Genomic DNA, 27,651 nt, shown 5'->3' with positions numbered 1-27,651 from the left:
TACAATATCTGATCATCCGCTATGAATACGATTATTTCATCAAGGAGAATAAGGGTAAGCATGGAAAAACAAATTACTCAAGACAATAACAAAACAAAAACAACTGTCATATAATGAGGTTATATGTATTTTTTTCCTTTCTATAATACGCAATATTTGATATCTTGCTATGTAATTCAAGCTTGCAAGTTATAAAAAAGAAACATATCCTATAACCTTGTGTTACAGATACATTTTCATTGTCTTTATTAATTGTTGTTAATGTATAGAAAACCCGAAAATATGACTTCTTTACATGTTAAAAGAGTGGAATCATGAATACAACTAAAACAATAGAAAATACATTTTGTTAATATATTTTCTACAATACATCCTACCTCTTCTGTGTACATTTATGCGAAAAAATCAAATACTTAATGAATATCCAATATGAAAAATACAACGAAAAGTTACCAAACAATAATAATAATAGGCATTTATATAGCGCCAAAGACACAAGATGGACTATATACAGTATATATATATATATATATATACAGAGCGTCCCCCCAAAAAAAATTATAAACACATATACACTTTTGAAATGGCTGCCAAATAAAAGATATAGCACTTTTGGGAAAAAAACTTACATACCCTGTATATGGAAGCCAACAAAGTCAACTTTCAAATGACACCAAAAAGTTCGAAAACTATTCATGCTTGAGCGAGCTCTGAAACAAAGGATAAGAAAATTAGGCTGGGCCGGAATTAGCGTTCCAATTTCTTTTAGGATTTTTTGGTTGCTACTTGCAAAGTTGAGTCTTGTGATGAATTAATGATCAGTTGCGATCAGTTTGTTTTTCATGCGTTATCAACTTGAAATTTAATGCATGAGTGATCATAAATTCATGTCAATTTTTGAGAGGCAAATCCTTTGGAACTTGCAAAGTAAAGGGCGTTGTGATGAAATATTGATCAACTGTTACCAGTTTTGGTTGTTTATTTTATAATAAGCAAATTTCGTGAATTATCAAATCGAATTTTAATGCATAAGTGAACACAAATTACACTTTTTGGGCAGCATTTCAACATTATCATGTGGATCTCAGGATTGTGTTCATGGGAGTCGGGAGAATAGAGGGTTAGATAAGTGGGAGACGTAGGTTGATGGAATAAGGGTCAACATAACATTTAGCCCCCCCCCCCCTCCCTCTCTCCCCTCCTGTTGAGAGACTGATTGCTATTGTCATGTACGCGTGATGTCCAGAGCAGAATGTTGCTGATTTAATGATGAATTCTGAATGGGGGCATCAACTTTTTCTTATCAATCATTAATTTAATCAACAATTTATCAGTAAATCAACTCATTGAACGTGCAATGTGATCAACCAAACATTCAGTTTTTTTCAGAAAATTATTTAATAAATCATAATTAGTCATTCAATGAAAAAAAAACTGCCCATCAGCCACTGGTCACTTGGCAGTTAAGTTTTGAACAGGCTACAATCCAGGAAGTGAGACAGAAGAGAGAGAGAGATAAGGAGCCTGGGAAATGAAGGTGGAAGGGTACATATGACTTTTTTTGTAAAAGGATAACAAGAAGAAGAGGAATGCCCTGTTAACTAAGTCTTACCACATCTCGCCCTCTTGCTTGTAACATGTACCATCACATTACTCTAACTCTCACGAACACACTGCTGAGGTCCACAAGATGAATATGCTACACTAAAATCACAATTCCTGTTCACTCATGCATTAAATTTCAATTTAGTAACTCGTGAAATTTGCCTAAGAAACCATAACTTACCTCACTCATTAATTTAGCATAGCACACTTAGCTTTGCAAGTTCCAAAGGACTAACCACTCAAAAAACTGGAAGTCTAATTCCTGCCCAGCCTAGCCGAGCAGGAGAGGAGTGGGGGGGGGGGGGGAGGGTTGGGGTAGAGATGGAGGGAGTGTTTGCTATTAGATGGTCTGTTGAACTTTATCTCATCTCTTACCCCCTATTCTCCTGACTCATGAACACATTGCTGAGATCCACATGATAAAGTCAAAATGCTGCACTAAAAATTGCAATTCATGATCACTCATGCATTGAATTTCAATATAATAACGCATGAAATATTCTCAAACAACAAACTGATCACAATTGATCATTAATTCATCACAAACACTCAACTTTGCAAGTACCAACCAAAAAATGGTAAAAGAAATTGGAACGCTAATTCCGGCCCAGCCTAATTTTCATACCCTTTGTTTCAGTGGGCAGTGCTCGCTCAAGCATGAATAGTTTTCGAACTTTTTGGTGTTATTTGATAGTTGACTTCATTGGCTTTCCATATATATAAGTCTTTCCCTCAAATATATTTTATATTTGGCACCCATTTCAAAAGTGTATCGTTTTTTGGGGGACGCACTATATATATATAAGTATATATATATATATATACACACACACACAGTATGTGAGCATCTTATGTTCGAGAATTACATTCTTAACTGTTATCTCAATACAGATTCATCATGTTTTATGTTTCTATATATACCGACCGAAAACAAATTAGCAGTTTCGACCACAAAAATAAGCACAAACTTGAAAAAAAAACCAGAATAAACGTAAACGTTACACAACACATAAGCATTACTCGGTACAACTCACAAAGACCTGGGGGAAAAGGATGGAAAATAAATCTGAACTACTAAGGAATATATATAATTCAGTGGCGGACAGTGACCCGGAGGAGACAAAGCGTTGGAGGGGCACAGCATTGTTCACAAACAATACAGTGCCCCTCCAATGCTTTGTCTCCTCCGAGCCACGGTCCGCCACTGATTTAATTCAATAAATATTCGAAATCATTATTCCAGTAACAACATTTTCGTGAACATCACTAGAATCTGAACGAAAATAACATGATGGAAAGATGAATAAGTAAAAAATAAATCATTTGAGAGACCTAGGAGGTGTTTAAATGGTTGAACTTGTTTAAAAGTGTAACGATAAGACCTGTTCTAGGCCAAAGCATGGTCAAAGTGATCACAACAAGATCGAGGGACGCAACCAAAACTCAAATAATTATTTCAGGCCTTAAAATACTTCCCTAATCGATAATCGATAAGATTATTAAGTTACAACCAGATGACAGTAAAAAGCTGATGATGATATGGGCCAGTTGATAACGTAATTGTAGGGGAACAAAATACCCGTTTTTGTCCGTTCTCAGATTTTGGAACAAGGTTTTGAAAATGGCAGGCATGTGATAATTGTGATATAACATGTATAATGTCCAGCTACCTAGTTAGAGAGGAGAGTCTTCTTTGCGTCGCTAACCCTAACCCTTGGTGCTATTCTCTCAAGCATTTTGCTCACGATAGCTGGCCGCTGCATTTTGTTTTATTTGTTATTGCTTACATGTATATCTATGCAAATTATTCTTTTATTATTTAATTGTCACAATTTGTAATTCTACCATTTATTTTTGTATATGTTTTTATGCATTATGATTACTGTGATTCATGTATTGAATTATCAATAAATGCAGAAACACCTGCAAAAAAATTACCATTATCGTGACAAATCTCCCTCTCACGTCCCTGTTCACAATGCGATAAAAACTTTAAGTTGACGTCGGGGTTGACAAATAGTATTGTAAACTGTATTCTACAATTCTGTAGCTTTTGTGTAGCAAAGCGGAACGCACTTTGGTCACTCGGGTCAGTTTAGTCATGATACTCTATCGTGGCAAAGCCCATATATTGCTTGAAATTGAGGTCTTCTCGTCAGTAACTATCACCAGGAAGTGCAAGAATTATAACTGTGTTAATTTTTTTTAAAGCGTGGCACTCGTCTTTCCCTTCCTCCTCTAACTGTGGGGGCCAGCCACAATGAATCACTGATTTCACACCCCTGCCGGTCTGCCTAAATATTGATGAAGGCAAAAATATCATTCGAAAGAACACGGAAAAATACATGATTTTCTGCTTCAACATATTTTGGCAATTTCTTTCTCCATGTTTGGGGGTACTTTGATATTTCCAGAAGGACTAACTAGTATAGTGGCCATTTAGGCGTTTTGTTCGATCACCCATTCGACTTTGGTCCCTTCTTTGGATGTTTTAGCTCTTCTGATCGGTATTGCATTTGGTACATACGACAGACCAGATCTCATTTTCTTATTGATTATACGCTGGCTTACGCCGATACACAAGGTTACCAACATAGCTTGTAACTGCACCCCAACTACTCGTCTTCACGCTGTTCTTTCTTCGATTGGTTCTTTTGGGAGGTTGGGCGTGTACCACTTCGTATGGTACGCCCCTGGCTGTATGAAGAAGAGAAATCTCTTCAAACAACTTCCTGAGGGTGCCACCAAAATGTTTCAGTTTAAAGAGCCCTTCCTGAAGTTCTTTTACCTCTTCTGGTGTTTTGATATTTTCGTTGGCTCCCCCAGCGATAGCGTTGTCAAGAATCTCTATCTGTTTCTTGTACTCTTCTTTCATTGTAGTCATGTTGTCTAGCACACCTTCTTTTCGAAGGGTGACTGGTTTTGCTTTCTCTTGCTTAATGCACATTTCCAGGTATTCCTCTACAGCGTCGTTGTACGTAATGAGAGCATTTGCCTTCAGGAACGATCCAAACTTTGCTCCAGTTGCCATGATAATCTTTTGTTCAGCTTTCAATTCTTCAACTTTCTTGTTGATTTCCTTTATGAATGCTTCCTTCTTTGCTTTAGAGTCGCAAATGGTATTGATTTGTTGTTGAGCCTGGGTTGAGAGAAACTCTTTCTCTCTTAATTGTATTTCATAAGTCAAGTGCATATGCTGCTGGTAACTGTGATTGCAGATACGACAACATTGGTTAGTCATTGCCCAACATCGAGCAAGTTGCGGATTACCCGTTGTTTCGACGGGAACACCTTGAATTCCACATTGGTGGTGGCAAATCGTCTCATAAACCGTGTTCTGTACCTTTGTCTGTCCAACTGGGACATACCTGACACACGCAGGGGCAGCACAGACTGTCCTGGGATAACCCAGTTCCTTTCGTTCTAGGTCATATCCTTTGAACTTCAAGTCTTTCCTCAAAGAGTTCATTTCAGTATCTGCATGACTAATTTTAGCTTTGGTTTCTTTTGCTGCATCAATATTGTGATTGATTGCGTTGCCCACCTCTGCTAAGGGTTTGCTCATGGCTATGATGATCCTTCTAGCCTCATTCATGCCAAGGGTCTCCTTAACTTTGTGCGGCTTCAAGTGGCATTGAATGTACTTCAGAAGACGTCCCGTTTCCTCTACAGACTTGTCCCAGCTGGAAGAGTAGGTGGCCATTTCACCGTCGCCGAATTTTACACCATTCTTTATGCATGCAAGAAAACGAAAAGGTTCGTTATCAAAACAGAAGTAGGTATCCTTCGTTGCTTGAATTCCGACTTTCTTCTTGGCTAGCTCTTCATTAAGAGCTGGTAATGTATCACCTGGCTGGTAGAAAGTCTGTCGGGCATTCGTAAAGCAGAACACAATGTTCCTCTTGGCAGAATTGTGGAATTGGACAAGCAGTTCTTGGATGCAGAATCGGAACATGACTGTGAGCCGCGCATTGTTCGGCTTCAGGAGTATGCATATTGCATGAATCTCGGAGTAGAACATGAGATGGGACAAAATATTTTTCATATTGATTTCATCCTTCTCCACTCCTCCGGAATCGCCAATTCCAGGTGTGTCAATCAAACGCAATCGTATGTCACCCACGGTGAAGACATATGAGCGCGGTTCCTTCGTGGCTGATTTTCCAGTTTCCTGGACCTCGTTGGGGTCATCTGTCCCTATTTTGATTTTTTTTTGTTCACCATCCTGTGTTAAGGTGAAAGATGATGGGATCAAGACAGGGAAGTCCTGAGAATTCATTGCCTCGGATAAATTGGCGAATGACAGATAATTCTGAATCCCATTGATCCACGTTGATTTTCCAACACCTGTCTCACCCAGGATGAGGATGTTGACTTCTTTCATTGGCTTCAGCTGTGAAAGGTCATCTCTGAGCAGGTACTTTGGGTACACCATAAATTTCAAACCATGGTGTGGATCATTGCAGCGGAACCTTGAATCCTTAGGATTCGACTCTCCGCATTTGCAGTAGAACATCTTGGAAGTTGGGCCATACTCTACCGGCTGCCCGCATTTCAAACATCTCCATCTGGACGGGTCACCAGCACATCTTCCATTTCCGGCGATAGCGTTCGGGCATCTTAGTTTGACAATTGCTCGCTGTCTAGGCGCAGAATTTTTTGTAACTGGACCTACAAATTGAATCATGCACACATCAAGGTGTTGACCCTCTTCTTCATAGAGGTCTTCAGATTTAAGTATGCCGTCTACGTATTTGGCGATAGTTGGTCTCTTCACTTTATCTGGCCAAACATGGCTTGAAACAATCTCCTGGTCTACCACAATGAATTTACTCATCTCATCCACTGAGAATGTAGACAAGAGGCGCAGGAGGAGCTCTCGATTTTTCTCAACAGATTCCGAATCGCTGCCACTAGGAATATAGAAAACAAAAGCGTTTTCCAGTGCATCTGTCTCGAGTTCATCGTTCTTACCGATGCACGTGACTCCGTGGCTAAGCATCGACCTGAAGAATCTCACTTTCTGCAAGTATGGTTCAAATTCCTCCTCGTATTTGGAAGCAGACGATTCTTCAGAATCCACCTTACTCAGGAACTCTTCGAGGACACTCGATTCATCTTCCCCCGATCTCACCCTTTTAACTCTTTCCTGGAGATCGGTTTTGAAACGGGATTCCTTCAGCGTGACCTCTTCCCAGACAAGACCAACTCTACCAACGGCTTCATCGGAAATGAATGTACCATTTAGATTCATCTCATGGTATATGTCATGCACCTTTTGGGATTTCCCCTTTGCCTTTTCTAAGACCTGTGCACACTTCTGAATGGTGCATTCATCAACATCATTGCATGTTATGCCGTTAGTTGCCTTGACCCTGATCTTCTTCCCGACAGTTTCTAGAGAGGTGAGATAGTACTTGACAGGGACCCCTTTCCCACTATTGGTATTTTTAAGAAGTGTGGGTAAGGACACAACAAGCTCAACTGCTCCTTCGTACGTGGTGGGTATGAAATTAACTGTAGTTAAAACGTCAGCCCTATACCTATAAAACTCTTTCCTGTCATCTGTTTCGGTATCAACATCTGTATCCCTATCATCATCTAAGATGTTTACTTCCTCCTTTGCATATAGGATGTACTTGATTTTTTCAAGCCCTTTTTTCATTTCTTTGCTAACATCCGAGTCATCCTCATTTTCATCCTTCTCATACTCACAAGTTATTGTACACTGAGCCCCCCAATCAATACCTACTATGACATGTGTTGCACTGGGATTCGTGCCGGACAACACCTCCTTGTCAATGATATCTCTGTTCTGGCGAAGCATCACCTCTTCGTTGACAGTACTCAGTTTGTAGATGAGACTCTTGCTTTGGGTCATTGCACTCCTCCGCTCATCTCCAAGGAAAGCTCCTGAACCACTCAGTTCCACCATTCCGACCGCAACGCTCAGCTGATGTTTGGATAAAATGTAGAAGTTAATATGAAAAGTTTTTAATCAAGCAATAAGTGTTGCATTTACAATTCATACCCGGGATTGGGTCATTCATAGAATATCAAGGAAATTATTTTCCTGACAAGCCTCACTCTCCACAAGCCTTTGCCCTTCCTCCATTTTTTTCTACAGTAAACCTCGTTTTACAGAAAGTGTAACAATATGAGTAGTGATATCTGTGAAGAAACCAGTCTAATACTTATTAGGAAGTTGATATTTCTATGTTGAGCTGAATGGAAGGTGAATCAGGTGAAGAAAACATAAGAATGGACCCCTTAATGAGAAAATGTCACGATGTTCATTGGAGGGGGGTTATGGGTTAAGTATAGCTTAAAATGTACTAATTTTTTTGATCTAAATTTGTTTTTGGTTAATATAATTGAGTTATGAACACCCGCCACATCATATAGACAAGGTTTACCGAGATTATAATTTTTTTTCTAATTAGGTCTCTCTAATCCTAAGTTAATATTTCACTGACCTGTAGTTCGTCTTCTACATCAAGAATCTTGCACTTCTCTTCTAAACTATCCGACATTGTCATCTCTATCTCCGTCTCAGCAATGTCCATGGTTTCTACCATATCCTCTTCCAGTTTTGAAATGAATAGTGATTCATTCTGTGGAAACATAAATCATCAACGGAAATTAATCAAAATAAAAAAAATATACAAATTTGGCAACATTAAAAAGTGGAATGGTTCTTGCACTCTCTTGTGCATTACGCGATTCACCACGGCAGCAGTGACATTCTTTCAGATTTTACGCTAAAGTTGACACTTTCACGCAAAGTGCGCATGGCATCCACCCGTACGTTATTCATCAGTCCCGACCTTTCGCTGGAAAACGCGAACACTTATTTACGACGGTGGTTGGTTTTGGAAGAGACTTTTGGGCCTGTCGTCATGGTCGTAAAACTCTGTCCTGCAATGCAAATTGTGTGACATGAGATTTTTTTTCGTTTCGCATCTGGAACGGAAACATTCAATCTGCGTTTCGTGTGCAAAATTATGGTTGCTACTATGGTAACAGCGATATATCCGATTTAGGACGACTTTCCAGAGCCACATTTGGTTCCTCCCAGAGCTTGAGAGGCCGCCCGCGGGGCCAACTTCCATTGAAGAGTGGATACCAGGCGCGACCACGCGTAAAAAGGGAAAGAGTGGGCAAGTACGTTACGTATAGGCATATGTAACGTAATAAGGGTGTAAAAAACGATGTTTAAAATACTGAAAAGGGGGATATATTTCCAATACTTGTAGGGTTTCACAAGGTAAATACTTGTTAAGAGATGCATTTTCATAATCTGGAAAAGACTTGCTTCCCTTGTTTAGGGTGCTTTTCGAAACCCCATGGTCGCGTCTGGTATCCACTCATCAATGGAAGTGGTCCCCAGGGAATTTGAATCTAATCCCCCATTTCTGGGGAAAGTAAAACATAATGCTAATTACATTTTGTGCTAGAGGCACATCCTTTGTGTAGGAGTAAGCAAAAGAAAAAACCCCGCGGCTGGTGTTCAGACGTTTAGGCCTATTGCATATGCCGTGTACATATCAACGCATGCAAAATGGTTTCGGCTGGAGAGGTGATCTGACCTATGGAATCAATTGCCAGTGACCCAAAAATAATCCACATTAAATGCAATATCGATTCGATGGACTGTAATGATCTATATCTAAGCCTTAATTCAGTAACCTTTTCCTCACTCAATATGTACTCGATTTGTATGAAAAACCACTTTCTTATCCATGTCATAACCTATTGTAGGTCCTGCATTTCGAATATCTCCAGCCCGCAGCTGTCATAGTAGAGGCTCGCCGCCGGCTCAGGGATACGATGATGACCAGACGTACATGCATGAAAGCGGAATTTAATCTCGCAGCATGGTGCGGGTGTCGCGTGAAAGAATTTTGCACACGAAAAACAGATCTATAGGGCCTGTAACACAAAGCTTAGCAATGATTGTAGAGCAGTTTTCTACGTTTGATTCTATTGACTATAATGTACAATCAATCTTAAAAATCAAGTGTATGATAAAGTGTTAACTTTTTTGTTAGGGGACCATAATCTTACCGTCCCTGAGGTTTGCGAAAGGTGGCTAGTATCTCTGCGAAGACATTAAAGCTAAGATGCCAACTTGCAATAGTCTCGATCCGCAGAAAGTTCTATTAATTGCAATCTTTAATAAGGAACTGTTAAATAAAATATCACTATTATTATTATTATTATTGCATTGACGCCCAATGGCGACAATGCATTGTTCTTGTTCCGTATTCCTATTCCGTCGTCTTCTTTGCATTGACGCCCACTGGCGACAATGCATTGTTCTTGTTCCGTATTCCTATTCCGTCGTCTTCTTCTTCTTCTTCTTCTGCTTCTTCCACAAAATCCCATTTGTTTAACACATGGTGTTTGTTAGCTCTGCCCTGGTTCCGTCCCTCATCCAAATTCATCCAAACTTGGTAGACATGTTGTCCAGCATCCCTAGTTGTGCCCCTCGTCTTCCTTTTTTCAAAATCACTCATGCATGACCATCTAGGCGCCATTTTGTAAATTTCAAGTCCATTTGCATACCATTACTAATCTCGTCCTAACTCCCGCATCCTGCATTCTACAGACTTCTAACAAATTGCTATAGATAGTCAAAGAGTTGTTCCATCATTTGCGACGTATAACCTGACCTTCAAAATGCCATCTTCATGCCCTAAATTCAAATCCGAAATAGCCTTCCTTCAAAAACTTCATATTTATTGAAATGTAAAGTCAAAAAATCGTAAAATGGCCATAACTTTCTTGTTTTTATTTATTTCGAGCTCATATTTTCAGGTATTATTACAGGCAACATATCATACTTACGATTTAGTTTTCACGCATCATTGATCTTCCGGTATATAAATAGCGCCCTCTAAAGTTTCAAAAACGCTTACGTTTGAATGCTCCTCATTGCGTCATGCATGGCCAAACCCGTACCCTTTTTTAGATTTAGGGTGTTCAAGATATGCCCTTTCATGCCATTTAGAAAAATATATACCTTACCACTGACGAAATATCTGAAAAATGCTCCCGAAAATCAGCAAAATACGCAAAAATGCACTATAATGCCAGCACAACTTCAACTTGCTCTTATTTCCTTATTATTGAAGCTTATCCTTTCTAACTTGGCAGATATGAGTATTGATATATACTTTAACCGTTCGTCAACCTTTTGTGACAGAAACTGACATAGAGCTCACGTCAGCTTCAAATTAATGTGAAAAACTGTCATTTTTAATGTCTTTCTTTTTATGGCATTTACTTCCGGTCTATTGCCTGCGCACAAATAAAAGTGGTATCAATGTCACCGCATTGGAATGCTCTTTCCACTGATACCAAATACGACATAGGTTACAACAGAAAATTTCAAGATAAGCCAATCTGAACACATGGTATACTGCTCACACTGCACATATTATCAACAACAAAATTGTACACAATGTCTATGGCATAACGTATTATGCATGCACATCGTTCTGCTATGTACTTTACACTGAGTTACGTTTATGAACTGTCAGGGATATTTGTATGCTTATTCATATCACTCCCTCTGTGTCTTTCTCTCCCTTCTCTCTCTTTGTTGAGCGGCCATGGTCTAAAAATGGACGAAATCTGTTTGACTCGAGAATGTAACTTCCTATGGAGGGCAAAATGTACCAAAATCCACTTTGATTAACATGTAATTTTTCTTAGTCCTCCCCTGCCTCCGCTCCTCATCCAAATTCATTCCGATTTGGTAGACATGTTGTCCATGATGCATTATTGTGTACCTTATATTTCATTTTCTAAAATCATTCATGCATGACAGTGCATGCACCATTTTGAGTGAGTGACATCTTCATCTCTCTCATTTGCATGTAACTGGCTCGTTCATATAACTATTTTGTTAGAAATAAGCGAAACTTTGAAATGTCATAACTTTCTTATTTTACATCCGATTTTGATGAAATTTTCAGCATTGTGCTTGTCTGATTTTTCCCTATTGATTCAAATCAACATTTTTCTGATGTGGACTTAACCTTTCAATCAGACGCGTCAATGCATGCACATCGTTCGGAAACGATTGCAGTTCTAGTCTTCTTCTTCTGCTTCTTCCACAAAATCCCATTTGTTTAACACATGGTTTTTGTTAGCTCTACCCTGGCTCCGTCCCTCATCCAAATTCATCCAAACTTTGTAGACATGTTGTCCAGCATCCCTAGTTGTGCACCTCGTCTTCCATTTTCCAAAATCACTCATGCATGACCATCAAGGCGCCATTTTGTAAATTTCAAGTCCATTTGCATACCATTACTAATCTTGTCCTAACTCCCGCATCCTGCATGCTACAAACTTCTAACAAATTGCTATAGATAGTCAAAGAGTTGCTCCATCATCTGCAACGTATAATTTGACCTTCAAAATGCCATCTTCATGCCCTAAATTCAAATCCGAAATAGCCTTCCTTCAAAAACGTCATATTTATTGAAATGTAAAGTCAAAAAATCGTAAAATGGCCATAACTTTCTTGTTTTTATTCATTTCGAGCTCATATTTAGAGGAATTGATACTGGTACCATATCATACATAGGAATTAGTTTTCACGCATCACTGAATTTCCGTTACTGAAATAGCGCCCTCTAAAGTTTCAAAAACACTTATCTTTGAATGCTCCTCATTGCGTCATGCATGGCCAAACCCGTACCCTTTTTTAGATTTAGGGTGTTCAAGATATGCCCTTTCATGCCATTTAGAAAAAAATATACCTTACCACTGACGAAATATCTGAAAAATGCTCCCGAAAATCAGCAAAATACGCAAAAATGCACTATAATGCCAGCACAACTTGAACTTGCTCTTATTTCCTTATTATTTAAGTTTATCCTTTCTAACTTGGCAGATATGAGTATTGATATATACTTCAACCGTTCGTTAACCTTTTGTGACAGAAACTGACATAGAGCTGACGTCAGCTCAAAATTATTGTGCAAAACTGTCATTTTTAATGTCTTTCTTTATATGGCATTTACTTCCGGTCTATTGCTTGCGCAAAAATAAAAGTGGTATCAATGTCACCGCATTGGAATGCCCTATCCAGTGATACCAAATACGACATAGGTTACAACAGAAAATTTCAAGATAAGCCAATCTGAACACATGGTATACTACTCACAGTGCACACATTATCAACAACAGAATTGTACACAATGTCTATGGCATAACGTATTATGCATGCATATCGTTCTGCTATGTACTTTACACTGAGTTACGTTAATGAACTGTCAGGGAAATTTGTATGCTTATTCATATTACTCTCTGTGTCTTTCTCTCCCTTCTCTCTCTTTTTTTTTGAGCGGCCATATGGTCTAAAAATGGCCCAATGGACGAAATCCTTTTGACTTGAGAATGTAACTTCCTATGGAGGGCAAAATGTACCAAAATCCACTTTGATTAACATGTAATTTTTGTTAGTCCTCCCCTGCCTCCGCTCCTCATCCAAATTCATTCCGATTTGGTAGACATGTTGTCCATGATGCATTAGTGTGTACCTCTTTTTTCATTTTCTAAAATCATTCATGCATGACAGTGCATGCACCATTTTGAGTGAGTGACATCATCATCTCTCTCATTTGGATGTAACTGGCTCGTTCATATAACTCTTTTGTTAAAAATAAGCGAAACTTTGAAATGTCATTACTTTCTTTTTTTACATCCGATTTTGATGAAATTTTCAGCATTGTGCTTGTCTGATTTTTCCCTATTGATTCAAATCAACATTTTTCTGAGGTGGACTTGACCTTTCAATCAGACGCGTCAATGCATGCACATCGTAATGAAACGATTGCAGTTCTAGTTATTATTATTATTATTATTACGTAATAACACAAAGCGTCACACCCTCCCATGAATAGAAAGCGCAAGCTGACCGACTCCCATGATTCCAAGCATTAATAAATCGTTATCGAGAGCCTTGTTTATGTTTTGCCGGTCTACTATCACATGATAAATTGGGAAGCTTTTCATATAATGACGTCATCACGTCATAATTAAAACCTTTAAAATTCACAATTCTGTTGTAGATGGATTTTCATCGAGCCATTAACATGCATTTTTCCTGGTTTCATAAAAATCAAAACAAACCTATCATCAGAATGAACTGTCCCTGTATCATGTGTATTGGATTTAACCAAATAAATAATAAATATGGTACTTTCGCGAATCGAGATCTGAGATTTTCTTGTTGAAATACCGATACCGCTTACCAGCTGACCTGTAAGGCATCCTTTATTCAAATTGCTCTTGCTATTCACATCAAATGCCTTCCGACTAGAAAAAAGGCTATTCGCGAAAGGCCGGGTGAATGCCAAGATTTCTTAGGTAGCGACCAATCCATTTCAAAACACATTTTCAATTGTTTAATAAACACCTTTTAGTTTCAATTCTCAAATTTCATGGAAATGGGGTTTGCTAATAATGTTGACTAACTCATGTACGATTATGGCATCATTGACATCTGGATTCATTCATTGCAGTCATGCCTAACTTTGGCACTAATCAAAATTTACATCACTGCAAAGAATACCTCCTGATTATCCAAGCATGAAGACATACTACATAAAATATGGTAACATATTATTTGGGAGATTTCCAGCCATATATAATGTTTATTTGTCACTGTTCATGACATATTTTCCCTTAAATTGGGGATTTTTTAGGTGTCATTTTTTTTTACTCACACGATAAAACTCAAAATAGGTATTCCCATAAAAAAGTTTATAATTATTCTATACACAACAAAAAAAGTAAGTTCCTCCTTAAACAAACGTCCCTATTTTCCGAATCACTGAGAGTTTTTTAATATATTTCAACATGAGCGTGTAGGTAATTTTAATAGCTACCCTCTCGGGGGATGTTACGAACGTATTTTATGCCATGCTTCAGTGGGCACCGCCAGAAGGCAAAAATGTCACTTTTTTAAGTCACAAACCAAATATCATGACGTTGACTCCATTTCATTGGTACGAATTCCACATTCTCATCATGAAAAGTCGTCAGAAGGGTTGTAAAAGGTACTTTCTAAAAGACGATACTTTTTTGCTTAAGTTCACGGTTGAATAAACAAAGGTCAAAATTTGCTATAATTGGATTTTTTTACACATTTCTATAGATAAAAATGATCAAATATGATGACAATTATTTTGGGGAAGAGTGTCTTCAACAATGTTCATCATTTCATGGTTCAATGAACATTTGATTAAAACGAAAAATACGATTTTCAAATGCCATAGTCAAGTATTGCTTCATTTTGGGTAGTGAAATTATCTTATCAACTTTTTTTGCAATGTTCATGACCAATTAACATGCTTCTATGATTCAAAGGCGTTTAATTAAACATTGACGCTTGAATGAACATTTGGAATGGGAATTGTTCTTTTTTACGTTATTGGAAAAAAATGCAATTGTTAACTATAGATATCTGTCACAAACCTTTTTGTATAGTTCATTTGATTTGATTTTTATGAAATTCTCGATGTCTAATGTTTGAGTGAGCACACAATATTGGAAAGTCATGCAAATGAGAAGAAAGTTTAAGGCGTTGGCCAAACTCTGCGCCGTATCGAATGATTATTTTGGTGTGCATCCCTTTTGGATAGTGTCACTCTGAAGCCATGTGCGAAGTTTCATGAAAGAACTGTTAGCAGAAATAACATAAACCGTCCGAGAAACAAACCCTCATTTCACTGTTGTAAATTTTGTATTTCCCCTCTCATAGAAATTGTGTACACTATGGGTGCATAATATGTTTAAGAATAAGTAAACCCTTATTCAATATGGTAGAACTTTTTTTTCAAAGCTGTCTTTAGCAATGACATTTGGCAGTAATGTTTATCAACCTATGGGCAGAAATCTGTGCAAAAATGAAATCGATTTATGTATGGATGAGTGAGCACGCATCAAAGGGGGGAAATTGCATTTTCAATCTCACATGTGACTTAATTGCTGTTGTTTTTATCATCCACCAATATTTACCACCACACACTTTCCGAAATTTTCACACTTTCATGGTTGAGTGAGCACACTTGAAAACTTAGGAATGAATACTCTTTATATTGCATAAATGCATTTTTTCCTAACTTTATCAGGATCAGACGAATTTATGGACAAATCAGTGATGGATCGAGAATTTGAACATGGGGAAGGGGCTGAGATATTTGGGGAAGGGGAGCCAGTAACATTTTCCAATATAATTTTGACATGTTTATATAGAGGATACTACCATGAGCCGCTATGATGATGCGTCAGAAAAATTGTGCTCATTCAACCATGAACCTACGCTATCAAAATTGTGTGTGGACTAGCTCAATGATGGAAAGCAAAACAGCATAAGCACCATAAAATTCATCAAAATATAACCTTCGCTCAACTTTGTATTTACACAATCTGAAAAACGATTCTTGTGACTTTCAAAACATTTTAAATTCCATCTTTGATTATTCATGCACGACTCAACCGATCAATCTCATTTTTTCCCAGGAGTTGTTTTTTTGAGTGAAGAAAACCACCTACGAATAATATTATATCAGAATAATTCCGTTCAAAAGTTACAGCATTTTTATTTAGGGGTAGTTATTACATGTATATATATATATATATACATGTAATAACTACTGAAGAAGGCCAGGGCCGAAAGCTTTACAACATAGTGTATACTTTGCTTCATCCTTGATTCTACTCTACTCTTCACACACACACATATATATATATATATATATATATATATATATATATATATAAATATATATGTATATATATATATATATATATATATATATATATATATATATATATATATGAAGAGCTCACTTGCAAAAGGGGTTAGGTCCATTTTTCATCAAATTTGATTTTTATGTCTCAATGTAACATTTTTAGTAGCTCTATAAGGTGATACCAAAGAAAAGTTGAAATTCCTATTAAAAAGTGAACTAAAATGGCAAAGAAAAAATCCCTTTTGTTTCATAAGGTGTTAGGTCCACACAGATTTTTTTGGGAAAAGAATATCTTAAAAAATATGAAGAGAGGTAGATTTTTCTTATACCCAATTTTATGTTCGCATGGTAGGGTATCATAAAATTTCAGTTTCGCATAAGAATATTGCAGTATGGGAGAATTAAAAAAATTATCTTCTTGGAGTGGACCTAACCCCTTTTGCAACTAAACTATTCTGAAGAACTAATTTGTCAAAAGGGGTTAGGTCCCTATTACATATATTTTATTGTTTTCTGTCTCTTAATCTCTAAATTTTAGTCACTCTGATGATATCAAAGAAAATTTGAAATTCAAATGAAAACGTTAATGAAAGTGGCAAAGGAAAATCACTTTTTTAATCAAAAGAGATTGGATTCATTTCAGTTTACTTGCAAAAGGGGTTAGGTCCACAATGATGATTTTTAAAAATATATATAGAAAACAATTCAAGAAAGGTAGATTTATTTTATACCCAATCTTATGTTCACATGATAGGGTATACATCATGACAATTTAGTTTCTCATAAGAATATTACAATAAGTGAGAATTAAAAAAAACATGGTTTTTCTCGGAATGGTACAAAGTGGACCCCTTCTGCAACTAAACTCTTCATATATATATGGATTAAGTAGAGATTAAGTAGAGAGATTGGGTGCGGGGGACTATCGAGGCAACTTAGAAAGTTCTTCTTTCCCCTGCATTTGGAGGCAATTGTTTTTTAGTAGATTTAGATTTTATTTCCGTTCAACAATTTTTTCAAAATATAATCAAAGTAACAATACATATTCAATATAATTGATAATACAGACAAATCAATGAAATTTCGTAACAAATGTTGAATATAAACTAAACAAAACTACAATTTGTTGCAGTAATTTTATCAATGAAAAGAAACAAGAAATGAACGGAGGGACTTGCCAAGAAAAGCAAAAGCTTTTAGAGAAGGCAAGCCCCTAAACTTAGTTTCAATACTAATTATAAACAATTTAGTAGGGAGGTAGCACATAATTATTACCAGAAATTTCTCGGTCCTGATATCGTACAGGTCTCCCAGCTGGGCTTCCCTGCCGAGACTGGCTCTTGTGACACTGCGCCCCGTCATGACTCGGCGAGGTACTATCAGGCTCGTGATAATACGCCCTCAAACGACCTGTAAATCAACAATTTTGAGTAACGATCAGCAAGGACTAAATGAAGGTTGTCTGTTATGCGTGATCATGAGCACAAACAAATGGTAGTCTGCAAGCAGATACTCATATTTGACACTAATATTTAACACTAACAAAATTATATCATGTCTAGAGTGAAGACTAGACGTGAAACTCTGTGTCAAACAAGACTAACCACAGTACATAGTAAATCTAGTCTCACTATACTTCAGACGCTGTATTATGCACTATTAGAATTTTGAAAACCAAGGGAGTGTGCTTGCATACTAGAAAAATGAAGGTAATGTTGGTGGTGGTGATGATGATGGTAATGACGCTGCTGATAATGGTTATGGTGTTGATGGTGATGATAATGGTGATGGTGATGATGGTAGGGATGATGATGGTGATGATGGTGGTGATGATGATGGTGGTGGGGATGATGATGATGGTGATCGTGATGAAGGTAATGATGACGATGAAGATGATGGTGGTGATGATGATGGTAATGATTATGGTGGTGGTGATGATGATGGTGGTGGTGATGATGATGATGATGGGAATGATGGTGGCGATGATGGTGGGGATGATGATGATAATAATGAGAGGAGAGACCTGCGGGTCACAGGTCTGTGTGCGCTCCCAGACCCAGATTGGCTGGCTCCTCCAAAAATGCCCCTTTGAATGTCTTTGACAGATAATGTATATGGCGCTATACAAATGCTGTGCATGATGATGATGATGATGATGATGATGGTTATGATGATGATGATGATGATGGTAATGATAATGGTGGTGATGATAATGATGGTTATGATGATGATGATATTAACGATAATGGTGATGATGATGATGGTTATGATAATGATGATGGTAATGATAATGGTGGTGGTGATGATGATGATAGTGGTAATGATGTTGGTGGTAGTGATGATAATGATGATGATGGTAATGTTAATGATTATGGTAATGATAATGGTGGTGGTGATGATGATGATGGTTATGATGATGGTAATGATAAATGTGATGGAGATAATGATGATGATGGTAATGTTAATGATTATGGTAATGATAATGGTGGTGGTGATGATGATGATGGTAAACAAGTTAGTGATGACAATAGTGACAATGCTGCTGTTCATGGTTAAAATGGTGATGATGATGACGATTATGAAATAGTTTCGATATTGGCGAAGCATATCTTCTCTAATATCACAACAAACCTGCAAACAGGCAGCAACACACAATTATATGTGGGGATATCGTGCTCTATCTCGATTTTTTTTAATTGACGAATTAATTGCCCCTCCTCGGAAATTTTAAAGCTAAACCTTTTTATCTTCTATTTTCTAGTCATTTTTAAAATTGTATATGCCCACCTAAGAGAAAAATATGATTGAAATTAATCAAACTTCTTTAATAACATGTGCAATTGTTATACCTCTGTAAACACTGGCGTAAACTTTAACCCTAACATGGCCGGGGGGGGGGGGGGTTGAATCAACCCCCCCCCCTCAACATTTTCTGCGATCATTCCGCCGCGCGAAATTTTTTGACCGCGCCACTCGCTGAGTTTATACTTTTAAGTTTCGCGCATCTTTTGAGACCAAATTTACGACGCCCGGGTACGCGGTTTCGAAATTACGCAACATTTTGTAAGTGCATGTCAGACCAAAAATTGTTCCAAAACGTGATTTTGTGTACAAAGTCAATGCAAATTGAGTTTTCTCATCTTATTCGTAAAGATATGATTATTTTTACTTTAAACAGCTGAAAGCAATTGATTTTGGCATAATTATGCTTAAAAAAGGTTGTGCAATAAATCTGGTGAAACAAACAAAGAAAAACAAATGGTTGAAAAACATAGAAATACATAAGAAATTCATAAAACAATAAAATACATATGAAATTGATTTCCAAACTGAAGTTTTTTTCAATTGCCATTGTTAAGAATGCTATAAAGAATATTTTACCAAAAATTAGCATTCTAGGAGCTTTATTTAGTGAATTAGAGCAAAAAGTATGATATATGCATAAATTAGCATAATTAATTCATATTAAAAAAAATCTCATTATTTTGGAAAATTTTACCATACAGCCTTGTAGATTACATCGCACACTACCAGTGTGCAAATTTTTGCGGCGCTCGCGCGATTGGCGGCCGAGATCTCAGGGGGGGGGGGGGGGGCCTAGTTAGGGTTAAAGGGGAATAATTTGCAATCGCTGAGTTGTGCATTTAACTGTTTTGTGAAAAATAAGCGAAATTTTAAAATGTCATAACTTTCTTATTTTACATCCGATTTCGATGAAATATGCAGCGTTATGTTTGTTTGATTTTTATCTATCGATTTAAATCAACAATTTTCTGGGGTGGACTTGACCTTTAACAATTTTGGGACACCCCCACACCTAAGGCTATGTATACGGGGTATATAGCCGTGTACATAATCATTTTATATTTTAAAGTTTAAGGCCTCTAAAGATTTTTTTTCAATGGCCAAAATAATGAATTTGCTGTGCTATAAACTAATGAACTACAGTAATATCCAAATGCGAGCGAGCGAGCAAATTTTCGACAGTTGAAAGAAACATAACTGAATAATTATCAAATTGTCTTTCATAGAAGTGTAATTATGGGAGAAAATGCAGCGGAGAGCGTAGTAAGCTAACCTTAAAAAGTTGCTTCAATCTTTTGAAATAATATTCATTAAATACAGAGGATGATAAGGGTATATTATCAATTGACTTTAGAAGGATATGAACTAGAAATATATAAAAAGAGCATAAAGGGATTTAAATAGTCGAGGTTTTGTTCGATGAAACCTCATTTTCTCACTGGTCAAAATATGAGATGAGAATGAAAACAAAAATAGGTTAATGATTATCAGGAATAAGGGCGCCATATATGAAATGATCGAAGGCCATCACAGGCCACAATATAAACTTCCAAACTTGGAAATATCACAATGCTGAATATGAAAGTGAAAGATCTCGAATAATCTTTAAGATTATGTTGAGATTCAAATTTTGAGCAAATCAATTATGTAATATTGTGTTAATTGTTTTGATATGATTTAAAGTCCTATATTTGTAAAATGATAAAGATGAATGTTTCATTGACGGCTTTGATTTGATCAAGGTTATCAGTAAACTCATCGAACTTTTGACGAATACGGTAGGGCAAATATTTTTTTTTCACGAATTCCCCGCTTCAACAAAGATACCAGATGAACCCCTCCCATATTCACGAAAGTGTATTTAAAGGATGTTTTAATTCGTTTATGATAAAAAGTTGTAAAAATTGAAAAATAACTAAACTCCCATGAGGCAGTGGATATAACATTTGCAATTATTTATATTTATTTATTTATTTATTTTGTTTTATTTATTGTATACTGCAGGGTAGGCCTGTTCAGTTCTTAAAACTGCTTTACAAAGGCGCCCTGCAGTTTAAAATACATGTCAAGATAACTATAAACAACAACAACAAACAACATCAAAAATACAAAATACAAAATATCTAACATCAGAAACAATTAATACCAAGATATAGAGTGGGAAGTGACAATTTAAACATACATAGCATTGTAAATCAATGGAATATCATTTCGCTCTTTATCAATTCGTATGAAAGGCTTTGCATAATTTTTTAAAAACTAACAAGGAGGTACAAACTTGTAAATTTGAAGGAAGTGCATTAAATAATTTGGGTCCGACATATGCGAAAGATTTTCTTTTATGTTAAATTCTAGCTTTGGGAAGCTGAAGGGGGCATCGTAAAGAATACCGTGTCCTGTATTTCACGGGCCGTTTACATACTAAATGTTTTAAATAATTTGGAACTAAATCATTCATTATTTTATATAGAAGAACACAATACTGATATTTTATACGCTGATCTACTGATTGCCACTTCAGTAATGAGCTAAACGTAGGGATCACGGCCAATTTTGCACTTTTAGAATGCAAAATTAGGCCCGTTTAAGCACTTTGACTGCATTTTAAGATGAATCCACACAATAACAGTAGTATTAACCATTTCATGATTTAAAGAGATATATATATATATATATATATATATGTTTTTCTTAATTGAAATTTGGGGGATGATTGTACATGGATGTATTAACCCATCCTGCAGTATGTGTATGGTCGTACTGGAAAAAAAAAAAAACATGAAATGAAATTATCAATCCGCGTTTTAACAAGACATTCAATCCCCCCAACACGCACACTCTCAGTCTTGATAGGCTGTACGCAACAAAAATCATATCGTAAAGACACTAAATTAATTCGTAAACAACCAATGGATTTCACCTTATTAACGAAACCCCTTTTAGATCCAGCGGCGACACCATAAATGTTAAAGCGGATGGGGCAAGTGCAGGGGAACAGAAAATGTTGGTGGGGCGGAGGAGGGGGCGCAAGGGCGGATTTCTCTTAAATCTCTTTAATTTGCCAAATTTCGGGGGGGGCAATTTGTCAGGTGGGTGAATCCCCTCCCCACTAGAAAAGAGGCTACTAGAAAGAGTAAAAATCATTCAATGAGGCTGAGTTCACATAGAAGTATACTATTCGGTATACGATGCACGTTTTCGAAGGTCACGCCAATAGCTGGAATCGAGCATGTATTATAGGATACTATTCGGAAATACGGTATATAGCTCCGTAAACATGGTATAGTAAAAGTGGGAATCGAACTTGTTTGATTTTCGTGCAGCGTAAAGGCCTGCCATCCATTTCGGGGTATCAGGACAACTACCCCCTGGACAATCACCCCCCGGACAATTACCCCCGAGGACAATTACCCCCCGGACAACTACCCCCCGGACAATTACCCCCTGAGGACAACTACCCCCCCCGGACAATTACCCCCCGGACAATTACCCTCCGGACAATACCCCCCGGACAATTACCCCCGGACAACTACCCCCCGGACAATTACCCCCGGACAACTACCCCGGACGATTACCCCCGGACAACTATCCCCCGAACAATTACCCCCCGGACAATTACCCCCTAGACAAAGGGAGTGCACAAAGTCATACGTCGGCCGTACGTTTGACGTAAGAAGTACTCAAGGCATTTTCGAGTATCTTGGAATCAAACGTACGCCGTAAGAAAGCTGTAAAATTGAGCTCCATTCATAAGCGGATCCAGGGGGGCCGAGGGGCCCGCCCCCCCCCCCTTCCCCCTATCGGCAGAGCAAAAAAATGGGGGGAAAAGGGGGAAAGAGAGAAAAAAAAGAAAAAGAAGGGGAAAGAAAGGAGGAAAAATAAGAGGGAGACGAGTGAAAAAAAAAGGTCAGGGGATGACTTGGAAAATGATTAAAAAATATATCTCATGTCACTATATTATTTTTTTCGCTCGAGCTTCGCGCTCGCATAGCCTGTTCAAGGAGATACACATCTTGCTAAATAGGCTGATATGTACCTTAAAATGTCAAGTTTTGAAGTCGATATTACAAAGCATATTTCAGCTCGGACATTATTCATAGTTTTGTTTGATTTACAAACTGATTTTTAAGTGCTCTGTTTAATGTCCGTTTTATGGTGTGAATATAACTTGCAGCTTGCGCTATGCACTCGCATTATTTGATTTGCCAAATCATATAACAAACTACTTAAAACCCCCCATTTATGAAAGTTTACCAAAAATTTCGTCTCACGATTTGCGCTCGCATTTTTGTTAAAAATATATCAACTCACAAATCCTATTCATGATTACAAAAGTGCTTAAAATATCCAGTTTTCAGACCTCAGTGTCAACACATTTTACTCACTCATTTAGGCTTATTACATTAATAAATATTATAATAAAATTTTCATGAATTCTTAATGACTAAATTGTCCCTTTTCAGAAAAGAATATCGACAATATCACAGTTTCATATGTTTCATATCGCGCTCAGGAAGAGGAATAAGAAAGTTGTAATCATTTTCATATGACAAAATGTCCTTAGACCTAGAATGTCCAGGTCCTAGGTCAAAATAATAATGAAGATATAAGCTCGCGCTTCACACTCGCATCATTTATTAAGTGCTTTCTACATCCACTTCACAATTTCCATACACAATGCTTTAGATAGTGCTCAAATTCACCATTTTCATACCGGAATATCAAGTATTTTCCGCTCGCGCTTCGCGCTCGCATTGCTTTTTTCGATGAGATTAATATCTTGCTCAATATAGGCTGATATGGATCTTAAAATATCAAGTTTCGAAGTCAATATACAAAACATATTTCATCTCGGATATCGAGCTTTCATTATTTTTAAATTTACAAATTGATTTTTCAAGTGCTCTGTAAAATGTCCGTTTTATGGTCTAAATATTAATATTTTCAGCTCACGGTGCTCGGTCGCATTATTTGATTTGCACAGGCCTACTTCTCTATAAATTCTTACAAACCGTCCTTAAAATGCACCTTAAACGAATTGTATACTATCATGATTGCCAATTTGTATAGAAAAAACACTGTATTTGATTATGTCATATTGTTTACAATTTAGTAAATTTGGTACTTAATTTCCTTCTTTAATGTTTTCACCCAAGAATAATACACACAAAAACACCTTGTAATTTACAAGGTGTTCTTGTGTGTATTATCTTTGCATAAAGTTTTTTAGCTTACTATATTAAGTTATAAAGCCACATCTTAATCTGGAATGTGCACCAATTGTTTCATAATTCTTCTTGTTAGTTGAACTGTATTAAAATAACAGATTTATAGGTCTACTTGACAGTGTTAGTGTTGATAGTTGCGTTATCGACTTTCAATATTTCTACCTATAAAGGTGTCTTTTTTACGTTTTATCTATTTGCCTGATTTCTTACCTGAAATTAAACACAAAATAAATATTTTAAAATATCAGATCAGTTGGAATCAGAGATATTCAGCATTTGTGATTATTATGACTAATCGTGTTCAATTGTTCTATGAAAACTTAGAATGAGGGCCAGTTTACAAATTTTCTGATGTATATATGCATAGCCAAACGGGAGGTTTCGGGTGCAAGCCCCCCCCCCCCATTTTTCATGATGCAGAAGGCGCCGCTAAACAATAAAAAAAAGGAAAAAAGAAGAAAGTGAGAGCACAAGAGAAAGAGCAACATAAAAGAGAAAGAAAAAGTTATTAACGTACGATAAAGGAGAAAATATTTCGGAAACCTGTGCCACCGACCAAAACTTACATGGGTCCCGCTTAATTCTAACATTGATGCTGGAGAGAAGGGGGGATTTTCTGAAGGTAATTGTCTGGGGGGTAATTGTCCGGGGGGTAGTTGTCCGGGGGGTAATTGTCCGGGGGGTAATTGTCCGGGGGGTAATTGTCCTCGGGGGTAGTTGTCCTCGGGGGGTAATTGTCCGGGGGGTAATTGTCCTCGGGGGTAATTGTCCGGGGGGTAGTTGTCCGGGGGGTGATTGTCCAGGGGGTAGTTGTCCTAGAACCCCATTTCGGATGATTGTGTGTTCTGGTAAATTAAGGTAAATTTTACATTTCCCAACATCACAGATTCTTCACCCATATCATCATACGCACCAATTACCTTAAAGGGTAAAAGCCCTCAAAGCACTAAGTGGTCTGAAATATTAGCCTATTGTGTGGAAAGTGGAAACAATAAACTGCACTGTGCTGAGCTTGTGACTTGTCTAAATAGCCACTAATTTTGATTAAAATACGGGTCTGTTTCGGCAAACTACACATAATTATTAGATGTCAGAAGAAAAAAAGAAAGGTGACACTTACGTTTTTAGACTGGCCACGAATTTCCAATTGGTCAAACTCGCTCTCCTACTTACAGCATCTTTCCTGCTTGCACTACCAAGGAAATTTCGACGGCGTTCATATCTCTATCAAAACGACCAAAACAAAGAGACTTAACCATGGAAATCATCAGAGTTGCCTCACAAATAAAGCAGGAACGTCGCCGGTAAGGCCTTGATAAGGCCCGGATTGCGATGATACCAGAAATTCGTGTGTCTGAGCTTGTAGAAACTCTCGTTGTGAATTCCCATTACATCTTTTGCTCCGAACCTAGCTAATCACGGCGCGCGATAAAACGCAGGAACAAATTTAGCCCCGCCCAAAACACGGGAACCAAATTTACCCCACCTATATCGCATCATGCCCATATCTTGCAATACGATAGCCACCATGCTTGGGTTTTCCCCGCCGGTTGCAATCCGAAACGACATGCATAACGTTGCGCAATTTTAGTACGCTCCGCCCACTCGCCCGTCTACATTTCACAATCGTCTGTGCTCACTTGTTTTAAAATGTAATGTCTCCTCCGCCCTCCAGTGGAATGAAAAGCCACTGCAAACATGAATTAGGCTGATGTTTTGTTATTAATGGATGCCGCCCCCGCTTTCAAAATAATTCCTCTTATTTTATCTTTTATACTTGGGAAATTCACATCAATTTACCGTATCCCACAACACGGTATATATCTGGGTTTGATTGAGAGGGCGAGCGTTTTGTCCGCGCCTTATGTATTTTATTTTATTTTGAATTTATACAGGTCATTAATTTCGCGGTGGAGGGGTCAGAATACAGAATTTTTCTTCTCATTTCTCCTTTTCTTCTGTCATTTTTCTTTTCTTTGTTTTCCTCACCGATTAACAGGAATGAGGCTTTACCCCTATGCCCCGGCCTATACGCCGATTTTTCAGTAAATTAAAAGTTTACAACTCAAAAATCAAATCAAGTCAATGTAAAAGAACGGTTTATTGTTAGCTAAATAGAATTAATATGTTAACTTGATTGATTTACCATTTACATATTCATAACAATTTGATACCTGTAATTGTTCAATATCAAGGCAGTCTTTCACTTTCTCTGTATTTCCTCTTTTCCTTATTTTTTCTGATTGATTTGTTTTTTCATTGTGTTTTCCATACTGATAAACAAATTTTGGTTTTCACAATCCAGTGTGTCTGCCATTATAAGTTATGTATACAACGAGAAGAAAGACGAAACTACCGAACAATTTAAATTTGTTAACGCTATTTTGGCGGCAATACTCTTAATTTCTTTGCTATTCATTTTGGGAAACCATTCTCTTTATCATATCCATGTGGCGCTTTCCATTTCAACCTATAGAGAAATTCATAGAATTCATGTTATATGACATAGGCCTATGGGTCGCTCCCATATACCGCCACAAATTTTACGTATCAATTTTTTTTCTTCAAATATTTCAGATTTGATAAAATCTAGGCCTATAACTTTCAGCTGAGAGATGCAGCATATTTTTTCTTAATTTTCATATTTCATGAACTAATTATTGCTTTGATGGACATAAACTGAAACTAAAGGCGTGCTGAGGAAGTTTAAAGTGTCGTCTACATGACGAAAGAACGATATATTTTTATATCAAGTCTACCCCAACAAAAAGTTCCGGGGCGGCTGGGTAAGCGTCAGCCCCCTTCTACTTTTTTCCCAATAAACGTTTATGAAATACGTAAAAATGACCATATTAATGTGTTATTTTACATGGTCAGCCACGGCCCCCTCCACATTTGGCTCAGCCACCCCCCCCCCCCCTCCCCCACCGCACCCACTTTCAAACCCGTTCCGCGCGCGCGGGCCCTGCTATATTGTGTAATAGTAATATAGAAAGTAAAAATTCTTTCAGAGTGCAACAGTGATGAAGGCTATGCCCCCTTATTTTTCTTGGGGGGGGGGGGGGGAGACGTGTAGACAAATGTTCATTATCGCGTTACTGGATTAGAACTGATCCATGATGAAGACCTTTTAAAATACAAAAGCGCGCGAAATTTTATCGCAAGGGCCCCACTCCCTCGTAAAAATACAATATTGAAACTTACGTATTTTAAATTTCGGCATTTTAATTCTATCCGTC

At 37.4% G+C, this 27,651-nt stretch overlaps 1 protein-coding gene across 1 annotated transcript; it reads right to left on the bottom strand.

The window, feature by feature from the left end:
- Window positions 1–3,812: 3,812 nt before the first annotated feature.
- On the bottom strand, window positions 3,813–25,946 carry LOC135155474 (uncharacterized). The gene is made up of 4 exons (XM_064104535.1): window positions 25,533–25,946; window positions 17,655–17,789; window positions 8,082–8,219; window positions 3,813–7,558 (listed from the first exon to the last, which is right to left on the bottom strand). Exons 2-4 carry the CDS (start codon window positions 17,739–17,741, stop codon window positions 4,154–4,156), a joined length of 3,630 nt encoding a protein of 1,209 aa, XP_063960605.1. The 5' UTR covers window positions 17,742–17,789; window positions 25,533–25,946; the 3' UTR covers window positions 3,813–4,153.
- Between the last annotated feature and the right edge of the window lie 1,705 nt (window positions 25,947–27,651).

The sequence above is a fragment of the Lytechinus pictus genome, chromosome 9 (genome assembly GCF_037042905.1).
Source record: "Lytechinus pictus isolate F3 Inbred chromosome 9, Lp3.0, whole genome shotgun sequence".
Classification (NCBI taxonomy): domain Eukaryota; kingdom Metazoa; phylum Echinodermata; class Echinoidea; order Temnopleuroida; family Toxopneustidae; genus Lytechinus; species Lytechinus pictus.
This window is presented reverse-complemented; position numbering and strand designations above follow the sequence as displayed.